Here is a 26,101-nt window from a genome sequence, read left to right on the forward strand (position 1 = left end):
CAGTCGACTCTGAGGATCCCCGTGCAGGAGCCTAATGAAATATCCTAATGAAAATTCTAAGAAATGGTAATGAAAGTGCCAAGGAGCCTAATGAAATATCCCAATGAAAATTCTATGAAATGGTAATGAAAACGTGAAGCAGCCTAATGAAATATCCTAATGAAAATTCTAAGAAATGATAATGAAAAAGCACAGGAGCCTAATGAAATATCCTAATGAGATTTCTAAGAAATGATAATGAAAAAGCACAGGAGCCTAATGAAATATCCTAATGAGATTTCTAAGAAATGATAATGAAAAAGCGCAGGAGCCTAATGAAATATCCTAATGAAAATTCTAAGAAATGGTAATGAAAGTGCCAAGGAGCCTAATGAAATATCCTAATGAAAATTCTATGAAATGGTAATGAAAAAGCGAAGCAGTCTAATGAAATATCCTAATGAAAAGTCTCAGAAATGATAATGAAAGGGCCAAAGAGCCTAATGAAATATCCCCATGATATCTCATTATCCTTGCCTATCACTTATGAAATATTCCAGTGACAAATTGAATGAAATAGATGGGCAATCCTAATGAGATGCCTTTCATAAAACCTGTGGCATTATACACAATGGCTCTTGGACAGTTGTCATAGATTAATCATAAATAGTGGTAGCCACTAGTGATATCAGTGCGGTGTCACAATGTCATTAGGTGCACGAATTCTCACCCTGATGCGATTAACCCCTTTGATGATCCGAAAGCGGTCTGTACGCCCAAATGTGAGGTGTTGGACCTGGGCACACTAAGTTAAAATGACAGCAGATCCCACCAATAAGCCATCATACTTTTGACTTAGCCGCGCTGAAGACGACCGCGTTTGCATGCTATGGAAACCATCCGGAAGGCTGGACCCGTTGGCGCTAAGTACAGACAAACAACGAAGATTAATGACGTACCATTTTGAGCCGAATGACTGAGTTTTTCCGTTATCGGAGATTACTGAAAGCTGAGGGATATCAACTCCCAGGTCCCCCAGGTCGTTAAATCTATGTGGAGCGAAATCGTAGAAATAGATCCATCTGTAATGGGTAGCACATACCCCAAGGTATGGCCCACCTTTGACGAAGATGCACAATCCGTTGTTGATTTCTTCTTGTGCGTTGTTGAGATCGGCCTGAAGACAAGATTAGAACAGTTGAGTTGCGGTCGTTGGGAATCACCTGGAGCCTGAGTGTGCAGAAATTGACAGGTTGTTGGAAATGGACTGAGGCGGTAGATCAGCTACCCCGGTCACTCTTACTTCTGGGTTGCTGCAGACTTGGGGGTCAACAAGAGGGTCACCCCTAAAAGAAAAGACTCGACGAAGCGTCTCAGGAAAAAGAGCAAAACTTACTTGACAAGAGGGGTCGCAGCGTTAGAGCTTGTCTTGCTTTGATTCGCATGCTCAGTCTGGCTGTGACTCGTTAGCTTCGTCGCCCCCGCTAAATATAGAAGTTATGAGTTACATGCCAGCAACCGGACGAGTTTCCCAACTAGGAGCATGTGTCTCAACAGCGACAGTCCTGGTAGACCATTACGTTAGATTCCTATCACAAAGGTCGCCACTTACTGATGTGCGATAATTTCAGACGTCGGAAAGGCAGATTTCCGTTTAAAACTTTGAGGAACGATAGGCATGACGGCAATAGTTTGATGGCCAGGGAGAGGAAAAGGAATCGTTAGTTTGAACTTATTTCCGCCTGGGATGAAGGGTTCATGATCTGACGTTGACGCAGCCATCGAATGACAAAGGGAAAATGAACGAGTTAAGGCAAAGTTAAGGAGCGGGCCCGGAAGAATTGCGGGAGAAGAGAGATGAAGACCAGTGAGGGAGAAGAGGACAATCAATGCCACTTCTGAGCGTACTTGTGAAAGCGCGAAGGGTATAGTTATATAGATTCTTTCCCTAGCCCATTCTATTACCAGTGGCGCTTTGTTTCTGGTGGCATGAACCACTTCGACACCCGATCACGTGATTACTCACAAAGAAAAAGTCGCACAAAGGGCCTTTCAAAGGCGCTGAGCGCTGAGGCCTGGGGTGGCAATCAAAGAGACAATCATAGGGAAACACAATAAATAGGTTAACGTATGGCTAGCAGACCCTCCCAGCTTACTACGATTCACCAAGATGACTCCACAACTTTTAATCAGCAAAGTTGCTTTGGCTTTCCTTCTTGTAGCGTCCCTCTTCCTAGGAGCGCTACTTGCGTACACAATACTTTGGGTGGGCGGCACAAGTCGAAGTGTAATTAACGACGTGAGTCCCACCATTCGATATCTTTACTAAAGCCTGGGGGAGCTGAGATGCCGAACCCAGCAACAAGCAGCCATAAAAAGACTGCGAAATCTCGCCATGCTCTCTTTGATTGAACAAGCAGATCAAATCGACATTGAATACCAGAGGCTGGCAGCACGCGTGGATCACATCGCGAACGGGATGGATGAGGTAACAAAATCGCTATTTAGCATAATTTGTCGACTGACGAACATTGCTTCAGATTAGGCGAATGTCAGTGACTTGGCTTTAGATTGCGAGATAGCTATATAACACCGTTTGCAACATTGTATAGAACTTGATTATATTTCACCTGTAGACCGCTTCAGAGAGCCTTCCTCCAAAAGATGACGCTTACCTTTGATATAATGGTTCTCAGGCTGCGAGTCGCGGGAGTTAGGAGCTCACTTCGCCCTACTAATTGGGTTGCTTGTACGGTATAAAGCATCAACAACTAAGTAATGTCACCAACCCCACGCAAGGAACTCAATTGACTAAATGTCATTCGCTTTGTTTGAAAACTGCTGTACCTGGGAAGGATCTAAAGGCATCTTTCATGTATGAGATCAATAATATACTTACGAACGATGATATGTGCTTTTTGAGGATTGACTTCCGAAAGTCGCTGAACACCCTCGTGACAACCCTGCCCAGTGAGATGCTTTTCCCATTCATCCATGTTGATTAAGTGAGGTGGGATATCGATGACACGACTGCCACCATCATTCATACCAATAATGCGTTGGTCCCAAGCTAAAAAAAGGGATGTTATGATGTAGGTGGTTCCGAAGATTGGCTTGCCAGGCTCACCCTTCGGGATGTGCCCCAACCCGACAGTGACTTCTAACTGGGTCGGAACGTCAATGAATCAGTGTCCATCAAAATGGGGGATGGGCGAACCGGAGGTCCATCTGCAGTCGTGCTTCGATCAAGTGTAATATCCCCAGGGTGTAACTTGCACATGTGATACAAAACGACGCGACTGCCATGAGTAATGAGTTCACCTTGTCCAACTATCTCCTCTATGACAATTGGGTGAGGGGTTGAATCCGGGCTACCATCCATCTTAAATGGGTCTTTATCTACAACTGCCGGCAGATCTTTGTTATCCTGAGCAATAGATGACATGGCAGTTCAAAGACCGGTCAAAAACAAATAGGCCCACTAACATGGATTGACCGAGAGCTGTCTTCGTGAGCAGTTGATGCCAAGACAGGTTGAGGCGCGAGAATACTGCTGGCTTTTACACTTTTTGGCGCTTCGAAGGGTGTGACTTGAGGTCCAGTTGAATGATCACCAATATAGTTTCCGATTAGGTGGACATCACTGGAACCCAATGTCAAAGTGAAAAAAATCAAAAAAGAGATGCGCACTTGTCACCGACAACTTCGAAGGCATATTCTTTACCAGCATCCAGTTCTATGCAGGTGGAGAAGTGCTCACTCTAGAGAAACATAAAGCACCTATAGCACTGGGCTCATCCGACACAAACCTTGTAAGGCGTCAACGCGCAGATAGGAACTACTTCGACCTCTTCTTGATCTTCTCTCTCGAAACAGAGTTGCACGACTGATCTTCCAGCGAGATCCTTAACATCAGGACCAAGTGCAAAATTCGTGATTCTGAGATCCTTTGCAAAATAGACCGATTGCACTTCTCCTGCACGCAATCGCATGGACCTACATCATTGTGAGAAACAATGCATCTTTTCGTTCTAAGAAAAACAACTCACCATACACCAGGCATCGTCCGGTATGGAAAAGTGACGGATATAGGAGGGTGTGATGGATGAAGATGGGAGCTGGCGAGGTAAGTGGTGTTGGTGGCGGGTTCAAGCAAGCCCGCCTGTGGAACCTCGAGGCCACAGGTTTGAACCCCTGGTTTGCGAGTTTTCTTCCCCTCCTTTTTTTTCTTCTTCGAAATATGACACTGTACTCGACTGGTATCTATGCTCATGAAATGAATATTTGCATGTATACTACAGTTATACACATTGTGCTTATACTACTGCTATAAGTAGGAATCTTGGCAAAGATGTTATGTTCAACGTTACATACCAGTAGGAAGGAACAATCCATCGAAAAAGCCATCCCTATCCACATCCTCCTCGCGGGCGATCTCATCGTCACTCAAGTCTAATCCGAGAGCAGCCCTAACATCTGAAAGGAAGGCCCTCGCCTTGTAAGGGCTGAGAGTAGGTTGTTCACGGATTTGGCCCCTGCAGAGTGGGCATTCGTATACGAATATGTCCTCTGGCTTCCTTCGACCATGACGCCGAATGGCAGTCACTGTCTCCTGAAGATGCTTCAGGCTCGTCGGAACAGCGTGGCAATCATACTCGTGTTCTTTATGGGATAAAAGAGACCCAGCGGTACGCCGAAGACGCGGCCGTACCTGATCGGCAAACGTTGTGCGGATGCAATGCCCACAAAAAGTGTGGAGGCAGCGTAATCTAGGAAATTCGTCTCAATAGGGGAAATCGGAAAGTTGGCATGTCGTACTGACACAAATGGGTTCGCCATGATCCCTGTGCAAATCGGGCACTCAGCTGCGGACTTGAAGGCCTCGCTAACCTACAACACTTGATCAATTAAAGCGATGAAATTCATAAAGCGTACTCACCCGCTGTAGTTTCTGATGATCACTTTCTTGTGGGGCGGCTTGAGCAGGAATGTTGGTTGGAGAGGAGAAAACACCGGTCAACCGAAGAAATTCGGACATAGATGGCACGGAGTCGGAGGAAGGGGCGGGTGAAGCCAATGAAGATTCAGACACAGATGGCGGAAAGTCGGAGGAAGGGTCGGGTAAAGCTAATACTCCCAGTCGCAAGCGATTATGCGCCGCGCTGTACTGGCGGACTGTACGAGGAGGTGTCAGGGGAACACAATGCGCGTTTGTTGTAACTCGGGAGGCAGATGCCTGTTCAGACCCTGCTTCTGAGGATCGAGTGGCACTTTCATATCCAACCCGAGCCAACCACGGTCGAATCCTGCGGCCTGGGCTAATATTTGTTGGCAAAGTCTCTGGAGGTTCAGGTGTAGATGGGGGCGAATTGGAGGAAGGTATGGGTGTTGCTAATGCTCTCAATCGCAAGCGATTGTGGGCAGTGCTATACTGGCGGACCGTCCGAGGAGGTGTCAAGGGAGCAGATTGCATGTTTGTTCGAGCTCGAGAGGCAACAGGCCGTGCTTCTACAGATTGAGTGGCACGTTCATGTTCAGCCCGAGTCAACGACCGAGTCCTGCGACCTGGGCTAGGAGTTGTTGGCAAAGTTTCTCGCCTGCGGGACATGGCAACTGGTAGATGACAAGGACTGAGCAATGCGGGGCTATGACGGACACAGCGAGAATTCTCGTCCAGCGAGGGGAATGGTATCAAAGGTAAAGTATAGTTAGTACTTAAACGTCAAAGACAAAGACTATTCCTGCAGGTCACGTGATGATAATACAGGATCCACGCAGCAAAGTGACTTTGGCGAGGCGATGAATGTAATGCGAATTCGTTCGATAAGGGTGCAAGAGAGTTGCGAAGGATATTCATGGGATGTTCATCGTGATAAGAGATGGGTGAAAGGCCGCGATGTGAAACAGCCAAAGTGAGTTGGCGAGATGGCGAACGAGGCGCGAACTCGCTCGACGTTCGACGTCCAGAGTCGGATAACTCGGGGTGCAGGCTCTGTGCAACAGGTCTATAATACATGCAAAGATCTGAAGGGGGGGGCAGATAACTTGTGGTTTGAGGAAGGCATAGCAAAGCGCGAATTCGCTCAGTGCATATAGCGTATGAGGTTGTCGCCTGCAAGAATAATGTCCGGCCGATGGTTACAATACTTCCATCCCCGGTCAACGCTCCGCCAAACTCCTGAGCTGCAGGTCACAAGGAGTGAAAGGACAGGAATTGAAGTGGGGCGAAGCGGTGAATGTGGAACGCACATGAACTTGGGTTGAATTCCTGCGGTGTCCGTGGTCTAAACCTTGCACCTCGTAGTCACTCGACAAAATGCAGACTTGAAAGGTGCTAACTCACTGACGCGGCGCGCGGCTTTTGACCTGCAAGTTTGCTATTACTTAGCCGAGTGCGAGCTAGGCGTTTCTTTGTTTGTTTCATGGTCTTGAAGTAAACAACACCGGTTCAATCACACCAAGATCAAACTCCACAGCATGTGTGGTCCTTCCGCCCGTGCGTTTCACCGAAAACTCTCAACAAATATCGGAACGTAGGTATTGGAGAGGGCGACGACGGAACTTGTGGTTTCTGTTTCTTGGTGCGTCGAATTTTCGTTATCTCCGCAATTTTAGTTGAGCACCATGCATGCCAGGGTTTGGCCGGCGTCTCGTCTGGAACTTGAAGGCCTCCCTGCGGCGTCGTTCTTTTCTCGCGGAGGATCACATGTACATCTTAGATCCACTCGGAACTGCGGCGGAGGACCTCTCTAACAACTCAGGAGCTAAGCATCAGAGCTCCAAAAGCAACGGCGATATTGATACATATATCTATCAAGGGATTATACTTTGGTGCCTTCCTGTGGGTATGGACTTTTCATTGACAAGCTAGTGCCTAATGACCTCTTGCCAGCTCACGTTTTTACGGTCTACCGATGGATACTGGGCGCCACTCTTTATACTATCCTCTGAATAGGTCCACGCCCAGTGTCTCACGGACTCTCACCCCACCTATTTGTCCTGCTCGATGATCAAATTCTCGCAGGCTGCATCTGCAAACTCTACTCCAATAACCCAGGGGGTCGCAGGATGGGGCGGCCGATACGGTATTCGCCAACTGGGCCTTCAAGTTGTGCGAGGACGACGGGGTTACATCATCCTATTTGCGGACCCTCAAGGAATGCCAGAGCTGCAAGAGGTCACTAATCTCACCTTTGTGTCCGATGCTTGGCTCATTTTCTTAGTTATTTGTTACTAGGCACGTCCAGCGAGCACTTTGACGACCCTTGCAAGTACATACTTTGGAAACTGAGCGAATGCGCTCTTTGCCCTTGGTAGGATGGGTTTGAACCTGCCAGTCGTCCAGCGAGCAGCTTGATGACCCTTGCAAGTACATACCTTGGACATTGAGCGAATTCGCGCTTTGCCCTTGGGTGGGAAGGGTCTGAACCTGCCAGACGAACTGTTGACATCAGGCGACATGAAAACATCGACCGCTGCTCCTTTATGAACCCATACTTGGCAACCTGTACCGACCGACTTTCATGATGCGTTCCGAAGGCGCTAAAGGACCTATTTGTCTAGGCGCTAACGGACCTATTTGTCGAGGCGTTGGAGAAGACTGCTTGCTCGATGATGAAATTCTCGCCATTTGGGCAGGCTGCAACTGGAAACTCTACACCGATGACCCAGGGGGTCGCGGGATGGGCGGCCCATAGTGTATTTGCCAACTGGGCTTTCTCGTTGTGCGAGGAACCTTTGTGTCCCATTTTTGGTTCATTTTCTTAGTTATCCGTTACCAGGCACAACGGATCATTGGGGAAGTGGAAAACTGGTTGTCCAGCGAGCACCTTGATGACCCTTGCAAGTACATACTTTGGACATTGAGCGAATTCGCGCTTTGCCCTTGGGTGGGAAGGGTTTGAACCTGCCAGATGAACTGTTGACATCAGGCAAACGTCAACAAATCAACTGCTGCTCCTTTGTGAGCCCATAGTTGACAACCTGTACCGACCGACTTTCATGATACCTTCCGAGGGCGTGAACATACCTATTTGTCCAGGCGTTGGAGGAGACTGCTCGATGATGAAATTTTCGCCAGGCTGCAACTGCAAACTCTACTCCAACAACCCAGGGGTCGCGGGATGGGGCGGCTCGTTGACGGGGTTACATCATCCCCCTCAAGGAGTGGCAGATCTAGCTACAAAAGGTCACTAACACCTTTGTGGCTCATTTTCTTAGTTAATCGTCACCAGGCATAACGGATCGTTGGGGAAAAGAAAGACTGGTTGTTCCAGATGACCCTTTCAACACATACCTTGGCCACTGAGCGAATTCGCGCTTTGCCCTTGGGTAGGAAGGGTTTCAACCTGCCAGGCGAACTGTTGACATCAGGCAACGTCAACAAATCAACTGCTGCTCCTTTGTGAACCCATACTTGGCAACTTGTACCGACCGACTGTCATGATACAGGACCTTCCGAAGCTGGTTCTCATCGGTCTTTCCTTCCACGCAAGATATACCTGAACGATTGGTTTGCAAGGTTGATTGTGTTAAGCACTGAGTGAACTCGTGCTTTGCTAACATGATCTCTTCATGCCCTCCTTCAAGTCCCTATTCTTCGTGATCGGACGATTGTCTTTTCTCCCATATATAGAAGCATGTCTGGAGACATCCTTCGCCGCCCCTGGGCTGGAACTCAATCTGTTAGATGAACCAGATCTGTGCCTCCGTTGTCAAGCATTCTGCCGCTCAACGCCCAAGATTGTGGCCAGCGTTTCGGGCTTTGCTTCGTCTGAGTTGTTCTCCTACTGGAGTGATGGTTGATCCAGAAGGATATTGCGATTCAACGTTGGCCTTGTTCATCCCGAAACCTTCTATACCAGTTCAACACCCGAGGTGCAAGATGGGTGTAGGATTGCTTTCTACAAGTGAAAATGCTTAACGAATTTGCCACCCATCGTCGTACATACTCATGTTGCACGTGACGTACATTACATAATTGTCACAATCTTGTGTTGGAAAGTCGACCTCTTTGTTAGCGATTATCTATGCCTCATCTTGCCAATGGCGTCGCGCGCGAACAAAAGAAGCAACGGCTGCCTCCAAAACAACGTCCTTGCACCTGTTTCGAGTGTGCAAACACCTGGTCCATTGATCGAGCCACGAAATCGTTTTTTCGTGGCCAGTACCTCGGCATCACTGAATGGAATCAGCATCGAAAACACACATTGCAGGCTGGGATAGCAGAGGCCCATCTAGCGGACACTGCGGTTGGATTGGTTTTACCATCAATGGAGCTTCCCCGTCCTTCAGATTTGTTTTCGCTCCCTTTCACGGACCACTTGATACAAAACAGTGCATCACAACGGGATCAGAGCCCGGGCGGGAGGTCGTCGGGCAACCTGTTGCCTGAGCATACTTTGGAGGATTCAGCGTCCGAAGAAATGATTGGCACAGCCGATAACGACTCATTGTCCGAAGAAATGATTGGCACAGCCAATAACGATTCAGCGTCCGAAGAAGTGATTGGCACAGCCAATAACCCCTTGGTGTTTGGGCGTCGCCTACGCCGCATGCGACCGTGGGAGGAGTCGGTTGACGCATTGACTATGCGTCGGCTGAGAGAGATTAAACTCACTTTAGAAAAGCAAGGGACTGATCGAGCCATGTCTAGCCCACTCGTGTTTGCTCACCCTCCCAGTGAATATCTGGTCACCGGTCGACTCTCTTACGAACTTAACGACGAGGCCTCAGTCAATACGGCCATAATAGGCGAGGAGGAGTGGCTCAACGGTATGAAGCAAGAAGTAAGAGAAATGGCTCTGACCACCTCGCTGACGCGTTGCACAGCAAAAGTGCTACTGGCGGATATTGAAGCCCATCTAGACGCTTTGTTTGATCTCAGATACAAAGAGTGGTCCCTCCAGCACACCGCAGCTGTTGCTTCAAGCGAGAACGCTTATGAGAGCGGTAAGTTCCTTCAACCATGTTTCAAGGTTTCTCTAATCCCCTTATGCAGCTGTCTACGCTTCACCATCATTTGCCTCCGCTGAACCGATTGGTCTCATCATTTATATTGTACTTGCGACCCTACACATACTCTGTGGCGTTTCCATCCAGCATTGTCAATTCGCCTTGCTCGGCATCGGGATGGCCCTCAGTCTGGCCTTGAGTGGATCACCTGATGCTGAAGCCAAGCAAATCATTGCCTCTATCCCACAGGATTTCCGCACAGTCCTCTCAATACTGAATCTCGAACCGACTCATAAGGCTTTTGTTTGCTGCCCCAAGTGTTTTTTCACATATGATGCAGACGAGGCCTATCCGGAAAGGTGTACGAATCGTGATTTTCCAGACAGCGATCCTTGTGGACGGAAGCTGCGCAAAACCACTGGAAAAGGGAATCTTTTCACCGGGGTTGAGACACCCACGCGAGAATTCCTTTACCAGGATATGAAACATTACTTAGCGAGGCTGTATTCTCGTCCTGATCTTGAAGATCATCTGGACCGCGATGTTTTGGGACCGCACCCAGACCAAGCACCCAAAAAGATGTCGGATATTTGGGACGGTACTTTGTTGCGCAAATTACAAGGACCGGATAAAGAGTTGTTTTTGAAAAGGCCTGGTACGGAGGGTCGTCTCGTTTTCAGCCTCAATGTTGATGGCTTCAATCCACTGAGAACCAAAGCTGCTGGAAAACAAGTTTCAAGTTGTGGGATGTATATGGTCTGCTTAAATCTACCGCCTTCCATTCGTTACAAATCCGAAAACGTATACCTCGTTGGGGTGGTGCCCGGACCCAGTGAACCATCCCTCCACCAAATCAATTATTTGCTTCGACCTCTAGTGGACACCCTCCTCGAACTTTGGCACACGGGCGTCTACTTCAGCCGTACGTCACGTCATCTGTATGGACGTCGAGTCAGATGTGCCCTAGGGCCTTTGGTCTGTGATCTTCCCGCGGCTCGCAAAGTTTCCGGTTTTGGCCATTTCAAGTGTCGCCATTTCTGCTCCGAGTGTATGCAGCCTCAGGACGAAATGGATGAACTTAATTACAAAAACTGGGTGCGTCGAAACTACGAAGACCACAAAGCAGCAGCCGAGGCATGGAAGGCTGCGCAATCTGAGAAAGAACGCAAGGAGTGCTTTGATAAGCATGGAGTGCGCTGGTCTGAGTTGCTTAGGCTCCCGTACTGGGATCCCACCCGCTTTGTGGTCATTGACTCTATGCACTGCTTCTATTTACGAATTAGTCAACGACATGTCAGGGATGTCTTCGGAATGGATGTATCTCATTCCGACGGTCTCGGCATTAGCTTTGACAGAAAGAGCATGCCAACGGATCAGACTATGGATGCAGCGCGAAAAACTTTGCAGACGGGGTCACCACAGCAGCTGAAAAAGCTTCATCGAGGAGTCCTTGAAGAGCTCTGTCGGGAATCAGGACTTCGGTTTGCAGGAACTCACGCCAAACTCTTAGAGAGGCTTCTTCAACTCGTACGTTCCTCTTTCCCGAAAGGTGTTTCTCTATCTGATCGTCATTTTAAGCGGCTTGACAAGGGCTGGCTTGAAGGAGATTCCACAGCACAGTCAAAGGACAATGAGCCTATAATGCAGGAGGCCGTCAAAGTGGACCGCTCTACTACACCTGTACCCCCGGTGGCTTCGTCTATAGACCCTAGTGCCATTGATACAGCTGGTCCGGAATCGGCGACTTCTACAGAGGCCACAATGACGGAAGAGAAAGAAGCACATCATATGTATGAAACGGCTGCTAAGACGACCATACTCAAACGAAAGAAAGCATTCCTGATCTTGATGTGTGTCTTGCGGCTGTCTAGTACTAGTGGTCCAAAACGAAGTCATCGCGACTACGAAGAATTGAACAAGGAGAACTTGATCAATTTGATACAAGAATCAGTACGTGCTTTCAAAGACTTCAATAGCAATGTACTCAATGAAAATACTCTCAGCGCAAGAAGGACGGCCTCATAGGTGATGATGGTAAACTCTTTCCCAAGCCAAAGGCCCGAAAGGAAGAAGATAAACAGAGAAGGCATGGCGATAGCAAAAAAGTCAAACTGCCACCGAAAACTCGAGTTCTTGGGAAGGAAACACTGGCTGAAGTTCGACGCGACATGGCAGACTTATCCTTGCCAACCTGGATCTCAAAAGCTCCACCACACCCCGGTGAAACCAAATGGGGGAAGCTTTATGCAGATCAGTGGCGAGCTCTTCTTACTGTTAACCTTCCGACTACCCTTATGAGACTCTGGGGTCACAAGCCCAAAGATAGCAGGGAGCGCCAAATGTTGGAAAACTTTATGCATCTCGTAACCGCCGTCAAACTCGCGAACATGCGTGTTATAACGGAAGCCCAAATTCTCGACTACGAGCATGAAATGCATCAGTATCTGACTACCCTTCTCGTCTTGTTCCCTGGAACCGACATAAGTCCTTATCAGCACATGGCTCTCCATTTTGGCGACCAACTCAGGCGCTTTGGGCCGACACATGCTTGGCGCTGCTTTCCATTTGAGCGATACAATTATCTTCTGCAACAGATACCAACTAATAAGCACTATGGTATGTAAATTTTCAGAGACTGAACCGGATGCGTCCCGCCTCTGATACATGTACTATAGGCGTCATGGAGAAAACTATGCTTAAACGATTCTGCATGGGTCAGAATCTTCGTGCGGTCTTTAACGAACAACAGGTGCCTCGTGAACTTCATCCCATCATTCAAAAGTATGAGCAAACATTCAACGCCGATGTCCGAGGGACTTTGCGAAGTGATAATCTGTCATTTGATGATGCATTCGAGAAACAACCAGAGAGTATGAGCTGGAACGCGAAAGACACCTCCCCCTTGACTCCAGACACAAAGCAACTCCTTCAAGATTGGATTCACCATCGAGAACCAGAATCCGCGCAGCATCGCCTTCCGAATAGAGTCTTTTTCAGGAGGATTATCGTGCGTCTTGGTCAAACATTCCACACGACGAAGACATCGCTAGCGGACAGTAACATCATATTTCGCCAACCTGGCAGCGCCGATTTGTTGGCTGGGTCGATCTCTTCCATCTTCTCTCTGACGCGGTTCCAAGGGCAAGATAAGAAGCAAGTCACAGAGACGTTCCTTGTTCTACAACAATATACCCCATTAAACAGACAGGACGCCTCAGCTGACCCGTTTAGACAGTTTCCACTTTATGGATCTCGGCTTTTCTACAAGAGCTTCAATGTCCGACCAGTGCTCGTTCATATCAACGACGTCATCTGTCATTTCGGAATGTTACCTTATCAATCAGAAGCTATCGGCAGGGAGTGCATTTACAGTCTACCTCTACTCAAAGTGAGCGAGGTTGTCTCCAATTCACCTGAAGACTTTGTTGTTGATTGACTATTCAGGCCTGAGTATGAACGTTGGTTCCCTGTCCTAGTTGTACTTGTTCATAGTGACGACCCCTTACGACCCTTTTCCACCCAGTGTATCCCAAGTTTCTGTTGTGTGCGCGTTACCCCTCCCTGTGCATTCCATTCGTATCGTAGTATCTTTTGTGTTCTTTTTGTGTCCTAGTACGCCAACGCGCAATTAATCATTATTCTTTCTATGCTTAGTCCGGCTACAATGTCAGAAACTGCGATTTCCTCCGTCGTGCTCATCGTCAGACAGTATCAAAGTGTGGTAGTTGATAATAGCACCCTTCTTGGGCAACCTCTCTTCCTAAGCAGCCCCGCCCTTCATCCTCTCACCAACCTCGTAGGTATGTCACATTGACAAGTATCCTTGTCTGAGACTCTTCACAGTGTTAGCGCCCTTCTTCACTGCCATCGCAGACGCCAGCAATAGCGAAGACAGAGCCATCGCCGTCCTCAATTGGTTCATCGTCAGTTCCCCTTTCCATGGAACGGTCATGGAACGGTCGCGGATTCACTGAACTAATTGCCGAGCAGGTCTCCCACCCCACATCATCGAGAACGAGTTTGAAGGACGGCGTCTCGTGGGCCATAATGCGCAAAAGACTAGTTTCAGCGGTAAAAACCACCATGACGCCGATGCCAGGAATGGGCGGCCAAGAAAAGAGGGCTAACAGGGTACATGAGGAGGTCGAAGGGGAGGATGAAGGCAAGGCTTGACCCAGGGGCCAAGTTAGACCATTATCTCGCCAAGGGAACCGCAGGCAAACACGACAGATTCAGAGCCTGGTATGTCTTCGGATTCCTGTTGATGCGAAGTGTTAGTTAGCCTACTGCAATTTTGGAATGACACAGGTAAAGTTTGACAAGAGGACACGACGAAAGGGAGCGAAAGCGACTGTAAAGGCGCGTCAAAAACAACGACAGTATAAAACCTCAAGGGCACTTAATAGAACCACAATAACGGCGCTAAAGAAAAACGACGGAAACTGGTACAAAAAGACCAAACCCCAACTCACCGGCCAACTCTGAGCACTGAGCACCTTGAACGTTCCCCAGGTAAACCCAATCTCCCCACGATGGCCGTTAAACAGCATTTTCCTCGTCCACTGTGCCCCCTGGTATCCTACGCGGAGTGGAGTCAATCGGTCCGTCACGGCTCCTTGAGTATGCTGGGGTGGAACTTTCGGAGGTCCTAGAGTAGTGGCGGCACCAGAATCGCTGATGCACCTAGGACTTCCGCGCGGCTGGCTTGGCAGGATCACAGAACTTCCATCGTCCGTGCTCAAGAGGATCATTCTCTCATGAGGTTGGTATCCACTCGTGACGATGGATACTGGGCTTTCTTCGATGACTTAACATCGGACGCCTGGCTTGGAAGATTCAGAATGTCAGTGAATGGAGCGTGAAAGGAGAGGAACCGTACCAGTTAGCGGAAATGCAGGCCTTGAGCGAGCCTGTCTACCTGATGCACTTTCATTACGGGAGGACCTGGGTTCGCAACGCAGTAACACAGTAGAGTATCCGATTGAGATAGGTGCTCTTGATTCTTGAAACGAGAAGATTGCATTTGAAGCTTGCATGATCACGAGTGCGCATCAATTAATCAGGCCGTGACTTATGTGTCACAATGCCAACATCTACCGAAGGTAATAGGTATCACATCTCTCCGTCAAATATCTCATGCTGAAGACGAGACTAAAAGCAGGCTACACTGCGTCCAACCATGTACCTGTACAGAGGGGCGGATTTTCGGCCCGCGGCTTTTCACACTTTCCAGGTCTTAAACGATACATGGTGTCTTCTTCACCAACGCGACCACTTATCATGTATATCTCAAGCAGCCTGTGCTCACATTTCACAATTTCAAAACGAACTTTCATCGATCAGGAATGGAACATCCAGTGCTCTAGGTCTACCGGTTTATTGGAACGTCAGCGTACCATGGCTTCCTTGGACTCCTTCGAACGATTCTCTTCCTTCAGCCGCCGCCCTACCTGAACTCCAATTGGAGCTTGCGGAGGCTCACCAGTGCATACGGACTTTACTTTCGCTCTACCCTGAGTACCAAGGCCCGAAGCCAAACATCACCGCTGCGACGTCTTCCGTCCTGGAAATCCGGCAGTCATTCATTGATTGCGTTGCATTTTTACGTTGGTGGATGGCTTGGATGCCCGAGTCTCTGGACTCGAAGAATCGTCCAGTGAAGACGAACATCCAAAAGTTAGTTCTTAAATGGCAGTTGGAATCCTTCCCCAGTGTAGGAGTTGTCGTGGATTTGGTTCGAGATTGGCAGACGGCCAACCTGCCTCTTTGGATCGAGAAAGGCATGCGAGTCTACTACCAATGGTCTCCATCAGCCTCTGAAAACCCCCGTTTCCGTCACTTATCGCCAGCGTTACTCTCACAGCCTAGCAAAGGACAAGGGTTCTCACTTCCTTATGATGGATACTTCCAAGACAAATCCTTGACATTGCCAGCTCATAACGGTGCCGTAGCCCAGAGCATGCCACGGTCAGATAACTACGTCATTGACTTTGAAGGTTGGAAACGGCGGCCGATAAGCAAAGCCAAGGCTCAAGAGTATTTTCGTTATATGCCCTTTTTCAAGATCGATACACCGAAGGGTGAACGTGTTGTCTTTTCAAGGTGGAGGCCACGATCCAGGCCGTCATGCTCTGACGACTCTGACTCTGAAGATTCGGAAGATTGCGATCCTATGGAGTCTGAAGGCCTCATCCGAGAAATGTTCGCGTGGAACTATCGACCTCTCCAAGGAAATCCATATGACCTACTCACAGGTGGGGATTCGATACCCACTTTGAACTTACCACGATCGCCATTCACATCTTCGGCCAGAACCACTCATAATAGCAAACCCTACGATAGGCCTCTCACGGGACAATTACAAAACAGGACACCCAGAAATCAACATTCTCGCGACCACGTTGGTATTCATGCCGACCTTACCACCCACCCAATATACCCACATCCTGTTTTATCAGAAGGGAGTTCAGTAAGTCTTTCCTCATTGTGCTGAATCAGGTTTAACCCATTTCTACTAGTCACGTTATCGAAATGTTCCTCCCCTAGCAAAAACGTTGAGGAAGCCAGAAGTACTGAACAGCCCGCCCACCAGTAGCTTGGTTGGTATTCATGCCGACCTTACCACCCACCCATCATGCCCACATCCTGTTTTATCAGAAGGGAGTTCAGTAAGTCTTTCCTCAATGTGCTGAATCAGGTTTAACCCATTTCGACTAGTCACGTTATCGAAATGTTCCTCTCGTAGAAAAAACGTCGAGGAAGCCAGAAGTACTGAACAACCCGCTCTCCAGTAGCTTGCCAGTTACGAACTTCCAGTCACAAAAAGCAACATGGTCAAATGAAGCTCATTACACACCAGGACCCAGAAAACGTCTGACCTTCGCCGAGTACGTGGCTCGAAAAAAGTTACGAACCGATTGGGACCCGATAAATGAAGTTCGTTTTGACCGGCTTAATAACGATTGCTTGCATGAAGTGACAATCATTGACGCGGAAGACCATAAAATGGAACTCGACACGGAGATGCCCAACAATGCCAATGATACATCACGCCAGGTGCGCAATCTACTCAATTCCTCTATTCCGGCTCTTATGAAGTTTTTCAGAAGCCTCCGGATTCTATGGATGTGGACAATGTTGACCATCTGTCTGCTGACCTGCACGGAGAAGACGATGAAACCATCTCTCTTGGCTCCGACGACGACGATTGGGGCCGTTTCAGCAGTCTTATTCACAATGCCGAGGCTCGAATAGAAAACATACCAAGCTCAGGGCGACAAGTAAATGTTGAATGTCTCTTGCTGGAGGTCGATCCATTAGCATCGTCCACCTTTTCATCGATATTTCCTCCATCGAATATGGACAACAACAATCATCTTGATCTGCTTGAAGACAAAGAATCAATTTCTCTTGGGTCACAAGGCGGCAACCGCAGCCACCCCACCAGTCATGACGCTCTTCCAAAAGACGATCAGACTCGAGTCGAAGTCAACCTAAGCCCAGCGTGTGCTAGACTCTCTTTACCAGAGGTTGCCAGGCCCGTTTTGTCAGTTCCCTTATCAAATAATTGGTCAACCCTTTCGCGTTTCCAGCCGTATACCCAAAGCTTCCCCGCCTTCCGTTTTGATCGAGGAGAGTTGAACTGGGACGCGGAACTGCTACACTCGGGACACCTCTTCTTTCCAAATCACGATAAGGAGGAAGGCAAATCTGTAGAAGTTCGCATTAGGTGTGCCCTTGCGGCCCACCCTGGCTGGACTCAGGAAGATGTAATGGACTTCGCCGTCGCACATTGCCTACCGTTTCGCGTGATGGCTCCTGTCTCGCGGATGTCTGGAATCGTATCCGCTGAATCCAGCATTCCCGATATTGATCATGAAAACCCCCAGGAGGTCGTCCGCCGTTGGAAAGCTGGCTTGGCCGACTTCTTTAAGCGCCGCCATTCCCGAGCCCTCCTGTTTCTTGGTGGGATAGAAACCAGGCTAGCCTTGATGGTTGGTGGTTTAGACTTTGTCGGTTCTGCAATGCAGGGCGCGGATTTGACAGGCCCCCGATGTACTGAAGAGAGGGACGGACAAGTATTCATAGACGATGCAGTAACAGCCGACGAAGTCAATTTACTCCTAGGATGTATTACTCCGGCTCCAGCCAATCGTCGAAAGGTCGTCCGATCGCTTTGGCCCAGTTCGGCACAGCTTAAATCAAAATTCTCCGAACACTTCACTGGCGATTGGAACAGCCCCTGCGAGGATTTATTCCAAGCAATATGGCGAGAAGTAAACGGGCAAAAGCCGAAGCTTCGTAACATCACTCAATGGCGAACATTTTTTAAACACGGAGGAAGGACAAATTCGACGTCCCCCTCCCTTGAACAATCTGCTTGGAGGGAGGCGCATGAGGTGTTGATAGAGGAGGTCGAGTGGCATGGGATGCGAATGTCAGATTTATTCCCGCAGATTACCGTACATTCTGCAACCTGAGAGCTAAGGGTGGCCGATAGAGTAAATGGTAATAGCGTTCTTATTATAGACGACTGAAGTAGATCAAACAATGTTCAGCGTACGAGTTGATGCCAGAGGTTGCGCGAGGGGGAATAAATTCAAACGCGTCGTTCTCCACGATGAATGTGCCTTCTGCATAACATTTGAGTCAGAAATCAGAGGAGTGTTCAAACGACAGTATTTCAGGCCTATTGGTCACATGTTGAATATCACGCCAACTGGGTCACTTCATCCATTATGGACAATACACACAATCTTTGGTGTGGATCCTTTCTATCTCTTCATAGCTCTTAGTTGACAAACGTAGGACTGCTCGAATCTCCGGGAACGAACTCCGTCAGGTTTGCCTTCAAAGGGATATGAGACTATCGAACATATCCCTTGGGGCGATCATCCGGAACGTCGAGGAGCGTACCCTTGTCCAGTTTCATTACTTCGCAACGAAATCGAAGGCACCCGTGATATCGACGGCGGTTCTGTGCGCTTTGATCCCGCAACAGGTACACTTTACCCAGTAGGCAGATGCCATTACTAAACCGTCAAACGAAAGACAGAACAAGTGGTAACAAACGTGGTTCTCGAAGCTCACCAAGAGTATGCTTTTGAAGTAACTGGAAGGAAGTGGGTGTTGCAAATTTCGTCCGCCATCTTCGACCTTACTGATGAGCTTCAGTGATGTTTTCATTGCAGGCAATTTCATAGGTACTTTTTCTGCTTTGAAGCATAGTATCTTGGTTCCTTAACATGATATAGCAAGCCCTGGCGATGTCGCTCGCCAGGAGGGTGGAATCGAGTGGGGGCCTATTTCAGAAACACACGAGTGCACTCCAACACCACAAGAGTCGCGCACATCTTCTCTTCGCAGTTTTCCAGAAGCAGATCTTTTTGACATCAACCCGTGTAAAACGAACGAATCAGAAGAAGAAAAAGAAGAAAGGGGTGACGACAACTCCGGTATCATGATCAAGGATGTGCAACCCATGGGTCTTGCGAATGGGAACAAGGGGCCAAGGGTTCGGTTGGGGAGTCAGATTGACATTTGGTATGCGGTTTTTATGAAAGAAAGTGCAAAACTTCTTGCAAGGGCATGGAAAGTAGATGGGGATCCAGTAAGATTCTAATCAAATCAAAGGTCTTTCTCCATTTTTCTCTCTCTGCAGTTTCGCATCGTCGTGGGCGAGAGCGACGTTCCACCGGGCAAGTGGTTCATCTGATCAGTTCATGCTGTATCTGACATTGCCTGACAGTAGTTTGGGAGCAGTCGCTTTTAGGTATGCAAGCTGGAGGGCTTCGCTACATCGAGGTTCCCCCTGGTCTGGTTCATTACGAAGAGTGGAGGAGCTTTGTATCCTTCCCAGGACATCTCCAGCGAGGTTTGACAATCCTGATTCGTAAGTGAATTATCCAATATTCCCACCATGTTTTACTGATTCTGGCACAAGAGTGCTGTGTCGAGTCAATCCTTCCGTCGGATGACCCAAAGCGCGAAATATCTACGAAACGTTGCTAGCACAAAACTTACATCCATTACGGATCTACGTTGAATTTAGATTTTCAATGCATAATGTAAAGTATAGGCATATGACGAAAAGTCTCTATATACACATTTACTCGCCCGTATACTAAGTACAAACATTAAGTTAAATCCTGAAGGTGGCGAAATTATCAATGTAATAGAGTGCACCTGCAATACATACTATTATCATAGAAAAGACCCACTTCCACACCACTCTCGGGTGCCTCCTTACCTCAATAGCTCCGGAATAAGGCAGCTCCACCTTTGTCCCTAGAATATATGCTGTAGGCCATAGAAGAACTCAGCTACAAAATGATCTTTACCTATTGCTTGTGCGCGCCATAGTGAGATGGTGCGTCCCCTGTCTGAAGCAGTCGCAATTTGAAAACGCTCACCATGAGCAGCACAATGGTATGTTGCCTAATAAGCATTATGAGAAGTTGGGTGCACAGAAATGAGACATACAGCAAGGTGTTGAACGGGATGAGTGAGTTCACCGTCATTGAGTAAAACTTGTACCTGAGTGCCTGACCCAACATGCCAGATTGTTGCTTTACCAATACCGCCGCCAAGCAGCCACTTCCCACCTTGTATGAACAAAGCTGGAAAGGGCTGCGTTTCAGAGGAGCAGTCATGTTCCCGAAAAGTTCGCACATGGACCCCACTTTCGATGCTATAAACATCGAAGCCCTGCTGCATGTTTGAAACAGCAAAGAGTTTTCCATCAGCTGAGAGGCTGGCACCTGACCTACTATATTTGCGTGCTGGTGAACTCAAACACTACAACGCAGCATATTTTGATGACGTACAAGATGCGGAGGTGACTGAGAGCAAATTTTTGTTCCTGGGGTTCCAGACTCCAGACGCTATCCCAAAGTCAGTCGGTGAAATTTGGACGAATGGGCTTCTATAACCCACATGACTCCGTGGTGGGCGTAGGATATAATAATGGTATTGATGTTCGAGACTTCTGTGCTTGGCCAAAACAACGAAGTAACCTTCACAGGGCCGACATCGTTGACTGCTGGGCTTTCGAGAGTTTTCCGATGCTGCCAATCTATGTGGGAAATTGAGTTCACGGTGAATGAGACGGAAATGAATAGAAACAACCACCACTAGCGCTGTTGAGAACCCAGAGACCAACCCCACCGTCAGTGGCAATAGCAAGATGAGTTCCCGCCTGATGCACAGATATGGACGTCAATGGCGCAGTAGATGCTTGATATCCAACAGTGACCCATTCCTTTTGGCGAAGTTAGCAGGTCGATTGGATGATAATATGTCCAGACAGGCGTACCTGCCTTAACACGTCCACCTTTGTTGCGGTGAGGAAGCCTGACTCATATCCGCAGTAAAGGGTGTTGTTGGGGCCCCATTCCAAACAGGTCACCTCTGACTTGCCATCATACACCAATGGAGATCTTCCGGTATCCATATCCCAGAGTGTAATGAGGCTGTGGGATCCAACAGCCAGAGTCTGGCCCTCCGCAGAAAAGGCAAGGCAAGAGATCGGGCCCAATTTATTGTCAATTTTATACTTGACCTCGTACCGTAGAGTCGACATATGTTGTGAGTACGAAATTCGAAGATGACTGGTGACAATGACAGTAGAGACATGAGGTTGTCCACAGTTCCAGGAGTTCGGAGGAATCACGTGATGTACCCTCATCCGTGTGCATGATCATGATGCGCTAATGGCATGCGATTTCTTGTAACGGTATGACTATGTAGGCGTAGGGTCGTTGGGTATGAAATCTGGTATGTTAGCGTAGCGAAGATTGGGATAAACATGAGTGCTACCACAGCCCATATGGAGTCGTCTGCTATTCGGACATCTGACACGAAACCTCCTACTCCAGCCGTTGACCACTCCCTCAGGCATGTTCGACCGATTCTCACTGCGGAATGACTCCACCAGCTGAGAGCCCCGAAGCATATTGCTACCCAACCTTCCCTCCCGAAACCCGCTCATGATGTCTGTGAGAAAAGAGCAATAAGACCAGAACTCGGGGGAATTGGACCATTCCCGTAACTTGCCTCATTCCGCAACTATAGCTCCAAATCTGGAATGAACCTTAGAAATCCGGAATGAACCTCAAAAAGTATTGTTCATACTGAAAGTCCTAATCAAGGTGTGGGGGCATAATGCTCGTCAATGGATGGTGGTTTACCAATCTGTCCTTCATGGTTTATCGGGCACGTTCAATGATGTCAAAGCCAAAGATCCAGAGCAAATAGTGTTCGGAGGCAGGTTCCTTTTGTTACCAAAGCCGCGCAAAACCCGATCTTTGAATGACGAAGAAACCCAAAGTGAGACCAGAACTCGGGATATCAGATCTGCGGCCTCACTGACCTCGTCCAGAAATCTATGGAGATCCAAAAGCCAACAACCCGGGGCAAGAAAAGTGCGAACTCGCTCGGTGATTGCCAACCTAAAAGCTATTGCTCTGTGATGTTGACGAGTTGCGATTGGCACAGTTCGTTGACCTCACGTATCATACCGGCACGCGGTGTGGCTTTGTCGATTTAAGTATACACATTCAGCTGCGCAAAAATGGGCAACGGTTGATTCGTTGACCTCGCCCGACGTCAGGGGTTCCTTTGGCAGATTCGTCCCTTTCCCAACCCAAGTTCATCTTGCGGAGAACTGAACCCCGGACTCAACATCAGCCCAGAACCATGGGCTGGTGGATCAGAACTCAAGTTGTGGGCTTTTGATTCCGGACTCAAAAGAACGACTCGGACACACAGAGGAAGGGCATTGATTCTCAAAACCATCCGCATAAGAGACGGACGGGTGTATCTATGGGAGAAAAGACGATCTACCGATCGCGGAGAAATCAAGAAAAGGGCCTTGAAGAAGGGGTAGAGAGATGACCAGCTGTCCCAGTGCATCAACTGATGGATGCCGATGGAGTTACGGCATGCGATAAAGAAGTGATACCCATAGAATTATTTGGTGAAGCAGGCTCGACGGTTAGAGAGTATGAAATGCCGTTAGCGCCTTCGAAAGATCCAGTATCATGAAAGTCGGTCGGTACAGGTTGCAAAGTATGGGCTCGCAAGAGACCAGCAGTTGATTTGTCGACGTTGCCTGATGTCAACAGTTCGTCTGGCCCCTTCCTACCCAAACGACCAATTTTTCATTTCCCTCCACAGAAAAAATCTTATTCATAGCATCGCCATATGGATATACACCGGCGCCATTGTGAACTAAAAACTGTGTCAGCTTCGTTGGGGGAAAGGAAAGGTCACCATCGACGTACCTACTCATCTCCCCAGGTTCCAGCTGCTTCGCCCGCACGCGCACTATAAGTAAGTTTACTGGATCTATGGGAACGCAGCAGAAGAGGCAGAGGCATCTTTTATGGACTTGTTGTGCTTTTGGTATTTGCGAAGAGAATGCATAAGGAAACCCGTCCGTAGTCGATACCCTACAAAATTTTCAAGATCGTTTACGAGATTCCAAGGATGTGGCCCAGAAGTGTAGCAAAGCGCGAATTCGCTCAGTGCTGTAACGACGAGCCGTGGATCAAGTTGTCGATGTGGTAACTTGAAGGGGAAGACGTGGACGTGTGAGAACAAAGCACGCAAAAGATGAAATTTTTGGTGTGGCTTACTTCCAGTCGTCCACAAGTCGTCCATCAATCCAGACAAGCTTTAGACCCGTGCCTACGGCACGGCACTCGCTAACGCTCGGCCGTTCCTCCAGCACTGGTCACAGCTTGCCGGGGGCATGCCCCCTGGACCCCCTGGTACACATGCTTAATCCTAGTTCTGGTACACATGTTCAATTCTGGCTCTTCTTACATCTCAATCAAAATAAAGTGACATTTATCAGTACTTTTACCATTTACATCAATCTAATAATACCTCTGGATAGACTACATTTTGTGTTACAGTTTGTTGTGAACCATCTTTGAAGAGAACTTTGATACGGTTGCTTGATGTGCAACGTGAAAGAGCCACATAAAGTTGTCCATGTGTAAATACTGGGGTCCGAACATCCAGTCCTAAATGTTTCACTGACTGTCCCTGAGATTTGTTGATTGTCATGCAAAAGGCCAGGTGAACAGGAAATTGCCTTCTGCATAACTGGAATGGAAGTTCACCACATCTGGAACAGCGTTTTGGCTGGGTAATTTCATTGTAATTATGTAGTCGTACATAAGTTCTTGAATTTATCTAGAGCTACCTAGGTGTAGTAGTCTTGGGTAGACCTGTAGCTACCTGTAGATTCATACTCGCCATAGAATATCAGGCTTGGCGGATGATCTGTACCTTGAATGATGCGAATGGGGTTATCCAGTGACAAAAACAGGCCGTGGGATACTGATGGCTGACCGCGCTTCTCCGCGCTTTTTACAATCGAAGCGTTCTCCAAGTCCTTTTACCTTCTTCTTCTCTCCTTCACAAACACTCAAAGGTCAGCCGTTGATAGGCCTTGCCCCCGATCACCATGCACATTCCCACTGGTAAGCTCCACTATGCATGCAACACCACCTGTATAATGCTAACGTGGACAGCCTATGGACAGCAAGCAGGTCCTTAGTCGTTTGCTCCCACATTCCCTCTGGTGAGCCAACCAACACCTTGTTGCATAAACCTTACTAACGGCACATTAGGTACAGTAGTTTCTATGGACCAACAAAACCACGGCAGTAAGCTTCACCATTTCTTCTGTTTGTTGAGTGTGTGCTAACGTGTTTACACTCAACAGCGTCGCTATCACGGTTTGGTTCAAGTTTCAGTAGGGCATCACAACTATTTGCGCGATGCTGGGGAATGTCAACGATCACACGGTGCCGGGGTGCCATCTTTTTGACTGCACATCAACGTCATCCTCTGCTCCTTCCAGTGTGCAGTGGCCGACACACTTTGGATGTTTATATGCTTGTAGTCTACATTTACATTGGCATGTACAGTAGCACTGCTGCAATATATTTTTCTGCATACATTTCGGATATTTTTCGGCATTTTTGGCCTGACACTGGAAAGCTCCTTGATCATGTGATAGATCAGATGTGAATCGCTGTTGAGATTTGGTTGATCGGTAGGCCGCATAGAGCCTGGTAGACTGGCTAGGAACTGTCTACCGGAACTACCGTAGAAAGGCGAAATTACAGTGCTTTACATAGGAGGAGGCTATCAACGGGCCTACCAATCACTATACGTCTACATAGGTCTATGTAGACAATGTTCTGTTTCCAGATGCATTTGAAGGCTCAAATCTTATGCGGGGAATGAATGCTGTGTGTCCTGCAAATTCTCCTCCCAGAATGCGTACTTCTAAAACTCGGGAAGAGGCACGGGTGAGGATTGCCCGGGTTCCATTGCATTGTCCATTTGCTGGATCAATATTTCAAAGGATCATTACTGGTGCACCTATCTTGAGTTTCAATTTTGCTAGAGGCATTCCACTAAGGTTGATGGAATTGAGGTATTCTACTGGGTATTCAAATTCACCATCCACACCTCATCTACCATAGCAGCAGGTGGAAATAGAGGTGGAGGGGCAGCAAGGGGGGCAGCATGAGCCTAAAAGATATATTAAATATTAGAAAAAGAGATATAACTCTGCAACCTACCTGATTTTGCAAATTACCCACTTGTGCAGCCATCCCAGGAGTAAGGTGAAGAATTTGACCATTATATAGAACCTCAACAAATGGATCATCACCTACAGGACCTTGAGGAATTTGAAGAGGAGCAACAGGGGGTGGAATAGGGAAAGGAAGAATAAAAGGTACACCACCACCAACAGCAGGATTTTGAGGTGTTCTCCTATGCTCAAGACTTTCCAACATCCTTTCTTGACGCTCTCTTGCCCTCTCAATATTTCTATGCCTTTGTGGAGTATTAGGAGGAGAATCCCTAGGGAATAAATGATAGTTAAGTAATAAAGGCAGGGAGCAAAAGAAATATCCTACATCAAGACCAAAAGGACAACTGAAGCATATATTCTGATTACCAAAAAAAAGAGAAAAAGATCCACATATTGAAGCAACTAACCAATCAGCAAAACCTTGTGAAATCCTATCATCAAAAGTGATCAGAAGCAATCCAAGTGGACAAAATGACTGGTGGCTACCACTTTTATGATTAATCTATGACAACTGTCCAAGAGCCATTGTGTATAATGCCACAGGTT

The 26,101-nt window shown here is 47.9% G+C and overlaps 10 protein-coding genes across 10 annotated transcripts; 3 read left to right on the forward strand and 7 right to left on the reverse strand.

The window, feature by feature from the left end:
- Positions 1 to 639: 639 nt before the first annotated feature.
- On the reverse strand, positions 640 to 1,659 carry LACBIDRAFT_328892 (uncharacterized protein; the record flags this gene model as incomplete). Its single annotated transcript, XM_001883070.1, has 7 exons — positions 640 to 658; positions 710 to 775; positions 939 to 1,028; positions 1,082 to 1,156; positions 1,203 to 1,325; positions 1,376 to 1,435; positions 1,592 to 1,659. The coding sequence occupies 7 exons, from the start codon at positions 1,657 to 1,659 to the stop codon at positions 640 to 642; spliced, it is 501 nt and encodes a 166-aa protein (XP_001883105.1).
- Positions 1,660 to 2,797: 1,138 nt separating this feature from the next.
- LACBIDRAFT_300256 (uncharacterized protein) lies at positions 2,798 to 4,042 on the reverse strand (the record flags this gene model as incomplete). Its single annotated transcript, XM_001883071.1, has 8 exons — positions 2,798 to 2,826; positions 2,879 to 3,049; positions 3,107 to 3,143; positions 3,197 to 3,406; positions 3,466 to 3,622; positions 3,670 to 3,740; positions 3,789 to 3,975; positions 4,029 to 4,042. 8 exons carry the CDS (start codon positions 4,040 to 4,042, stop codon positions 2,798 to 2,800), a joined length of 876 nt encoding a protein of 291 aa, XP_001883106.1.
- A 303-nt stretch (positions 4,043 to 4,345) lies between these two features.
- Positions 4,346 to 5,587, reverse strand: LACBIDRAFT_300257 (uncharacterized protein; the record flags this gene model as incomplete). The annotated part of the gene is made up of 3 exons (XM_001883072.1): positions 4,346 to 4,748; positions 4,802 to 4,869; positions 4,919 to 5,587. The coding sequence occupies 3 exons, from the start codon at positions 5,585 to 5,587 to the stop codon at positions 4,346 to 4,348; spliced, it is 1,140 nt and encodes a 379-aa protein (XP_001883107.1).
- Positions 5,588 to 6,969: 1,382 nt separating this feature from the next.
- Positions 6,970 to 8,544, reverse strand: LACBIDRAFT_328894 (uncharacterized protein; the record flags this gene model as incomplete). The annotated part of the gene is made up of 7 exons (XM_001883073.1): positions 6,970 to 6,978; positions 7,259 to 7,309; positions 7,357 to 7,420; positions 7,555 to 7,714; positions 7,834 to 7,897; positions 8,276 to 8,339; positions 8,414 to 8,544. The coding sequence occupies 7 exons, from the start codon at positions 8,542 to 8,544 to the stop codon at positions 6,970 to 6,972; spliced, it is 543 nt and encodes a 180-aa protein (XP_001883108.1).
- Positions 8,545 to 13,579: 5,035 nt separating this feature from the next.
- Positions 13,580 to 13,907, forward strand: LACBIDRAFT_300260 (uncharacterized protein; the record flags this gene model as incomplete). Its single annotated transcript, XM_001882950.1, has 2 exons — positions 13,580 to 13,733; positions 13,783 to 13,907. 2 exons carry the CDS (start codon positions 13,580 to 13,582, stop codon positions 13,905 to 13,907), a joined length of 279 nt encoding a protein of 92 aa, XP_001882985.1.
- A 1,205-nt stretch (positions 13,908 to 15,112) lies between these two features.
- On the forward strand, positions 15,113 to 18,413 carry LACBIDRAFT_300261 (uncharacterized protein; the record flags this gene model as incomplete). Its single annotated transcript, XM_001882951.1, has 4 exons — positions 15,113 to 16,402; positions 16,452 to 16,601; positions 16,651 to 16,989; positions 17,040 to 18,413. The coding sequence occupies 4 exons, from the start codon at positions 15,113 to 15,115 to the stop codon at positions 18,411 to 18,413; spliced, it is 3,153 nt and encodes a 1,050-aa protein (XP_001882986.1).
- A 1,035-nt stretch (positions 18,414 to 19,448) lies between these two features.
- Positions 19,449 to 21,532, reverse strand: LACBIDRAFT_300263 (uncharacterized protein). The gene is made up of 10 exons (XM_001883074.1): positions 21,248 to 21,532; positions 21,061 to 21,193; positions 20,869 to 21,007; positions 20,760 to 20,816; positions 20,416 to 20,698; positions 20,274 to 20,370; positions 19,877 to 20,220; positions 19,683 to 19,825; positions 19,595 to 19,629; positions 19,449 to 19,543 (listed from the first exon to the last, which is right to left on the reverse strand). The coding sequence occupies exons 1-7, from the start codon at positions 21,512 to 21,514 to the stop codon at positions 20,075 to 20,077; spliced, it is 1,122 nt and encodes a 373-aa protein (XP_001883109.1). The 5' UTR covers positions 21,515 to 21,532; the 3' UTR covers positions 19,449 to 19,543; positions 19,595 to 19,629; positions 19,683 to 19,825; positions 19,877 to 20,074.
- Positions 21,533 to 23,280: 1,748 nt separating this feature from the next.
- On the reverse strand, positions 23,281 to 23,595 carry LACBIDRAFT_300264 (uncharacterized protein; the record flags this gene model as incomplete). Its single annotated transcript, XM_001883075.1, has 1 exon — positions 23,281 to 23,595. The coding sequence occupies one exon, from the start codon at positions 23,593 to 23,595 to the stop codon at positions 23,281 to 23,283; it is 315 nt and encodes a 104-aa protein (XP_001883110.1).
- A 690-nt stretch (positions 23,596 to 24,285) lies between these two features.
- Positions 24,286 to 24,978, forward strand: LACBIDRAFT_300266 (uncharacterized protein; the record flags this gene model as incomplete). The annotated part of the gene is made up of 4 exons (XM_001882952.1): positions 24,286 to 24,425; positions 24,477 to 24,526; positions 24,576 to 24,611; positions 24,671 to 24,978. The coding sequence occupies 4 exons, from the start codon at positions 24,286 to 24,288 to the stop codon at positions 24,976 to 24,978; spliced, it is 534 nt and encodes a 177-aa protein (XP_001882987.1).
- A 417-nt stretch (positions 24,979 to 25,395) lies between these two features.
- LACBIDRAFT_300267 (uncharacterized protein) lies at positions 25,396 to 25,757 on the reverse strand (the record flags this gene model as incomplete). The annotated part of the gene is made up of 2 exons (XM_001883076.1): positions 25,396 to 25,488; positions 25,539 to 25,757. 2 exons carry the CDS (start codon positions 25,755 to 25,757, stop codon positions 25,396 to 25,398), a joined length of 312 nt encoding a protein of 103 aa, XP_001883111.1.
- Positions 25,758 to 26,101: the final 344 nt, after the last annotated feature.

Source organism: Laccaria bicolor, genomic scaffold (genome assembly GCF_000143565.1).
Source record: "Laccaria bicolor S238N-H82 LACBIscaffold_19 genomic scaffold, whole genome shotgun sequence".
In the NCBI taxonomy this organism is placed as follows: Eukaryota; Fungi; Basidiomycota; class Agaricomycetes; order Agaricales; family Hydnangiaceae; genus Laccaria; species Laccaria bicolor.

Coding starts and splice junctions, on each gene's coding strand:
- LACBIDRAFT_300263 (XM_001883074.1), bottom strand. CDS start 21,514: ATGTCGACTCTACGGTACGAGGTCAAGTATAAAATTGACAATAAATTG. Junction 21,194..21,247: donor AGGTGGACGTGTTAAGGCAG/GTACGCCTGTCT, acceptor CTTCGCCAAAAG/GAATGGGTCACTGTTGGATA. Junction 20,699..20,759: donor CTCAGTCACCTCCGCATCTT/GTACGTCATCAA, acceptor CAAATATAGTAG/GTCAGGTGCCAGCCTCTCAG.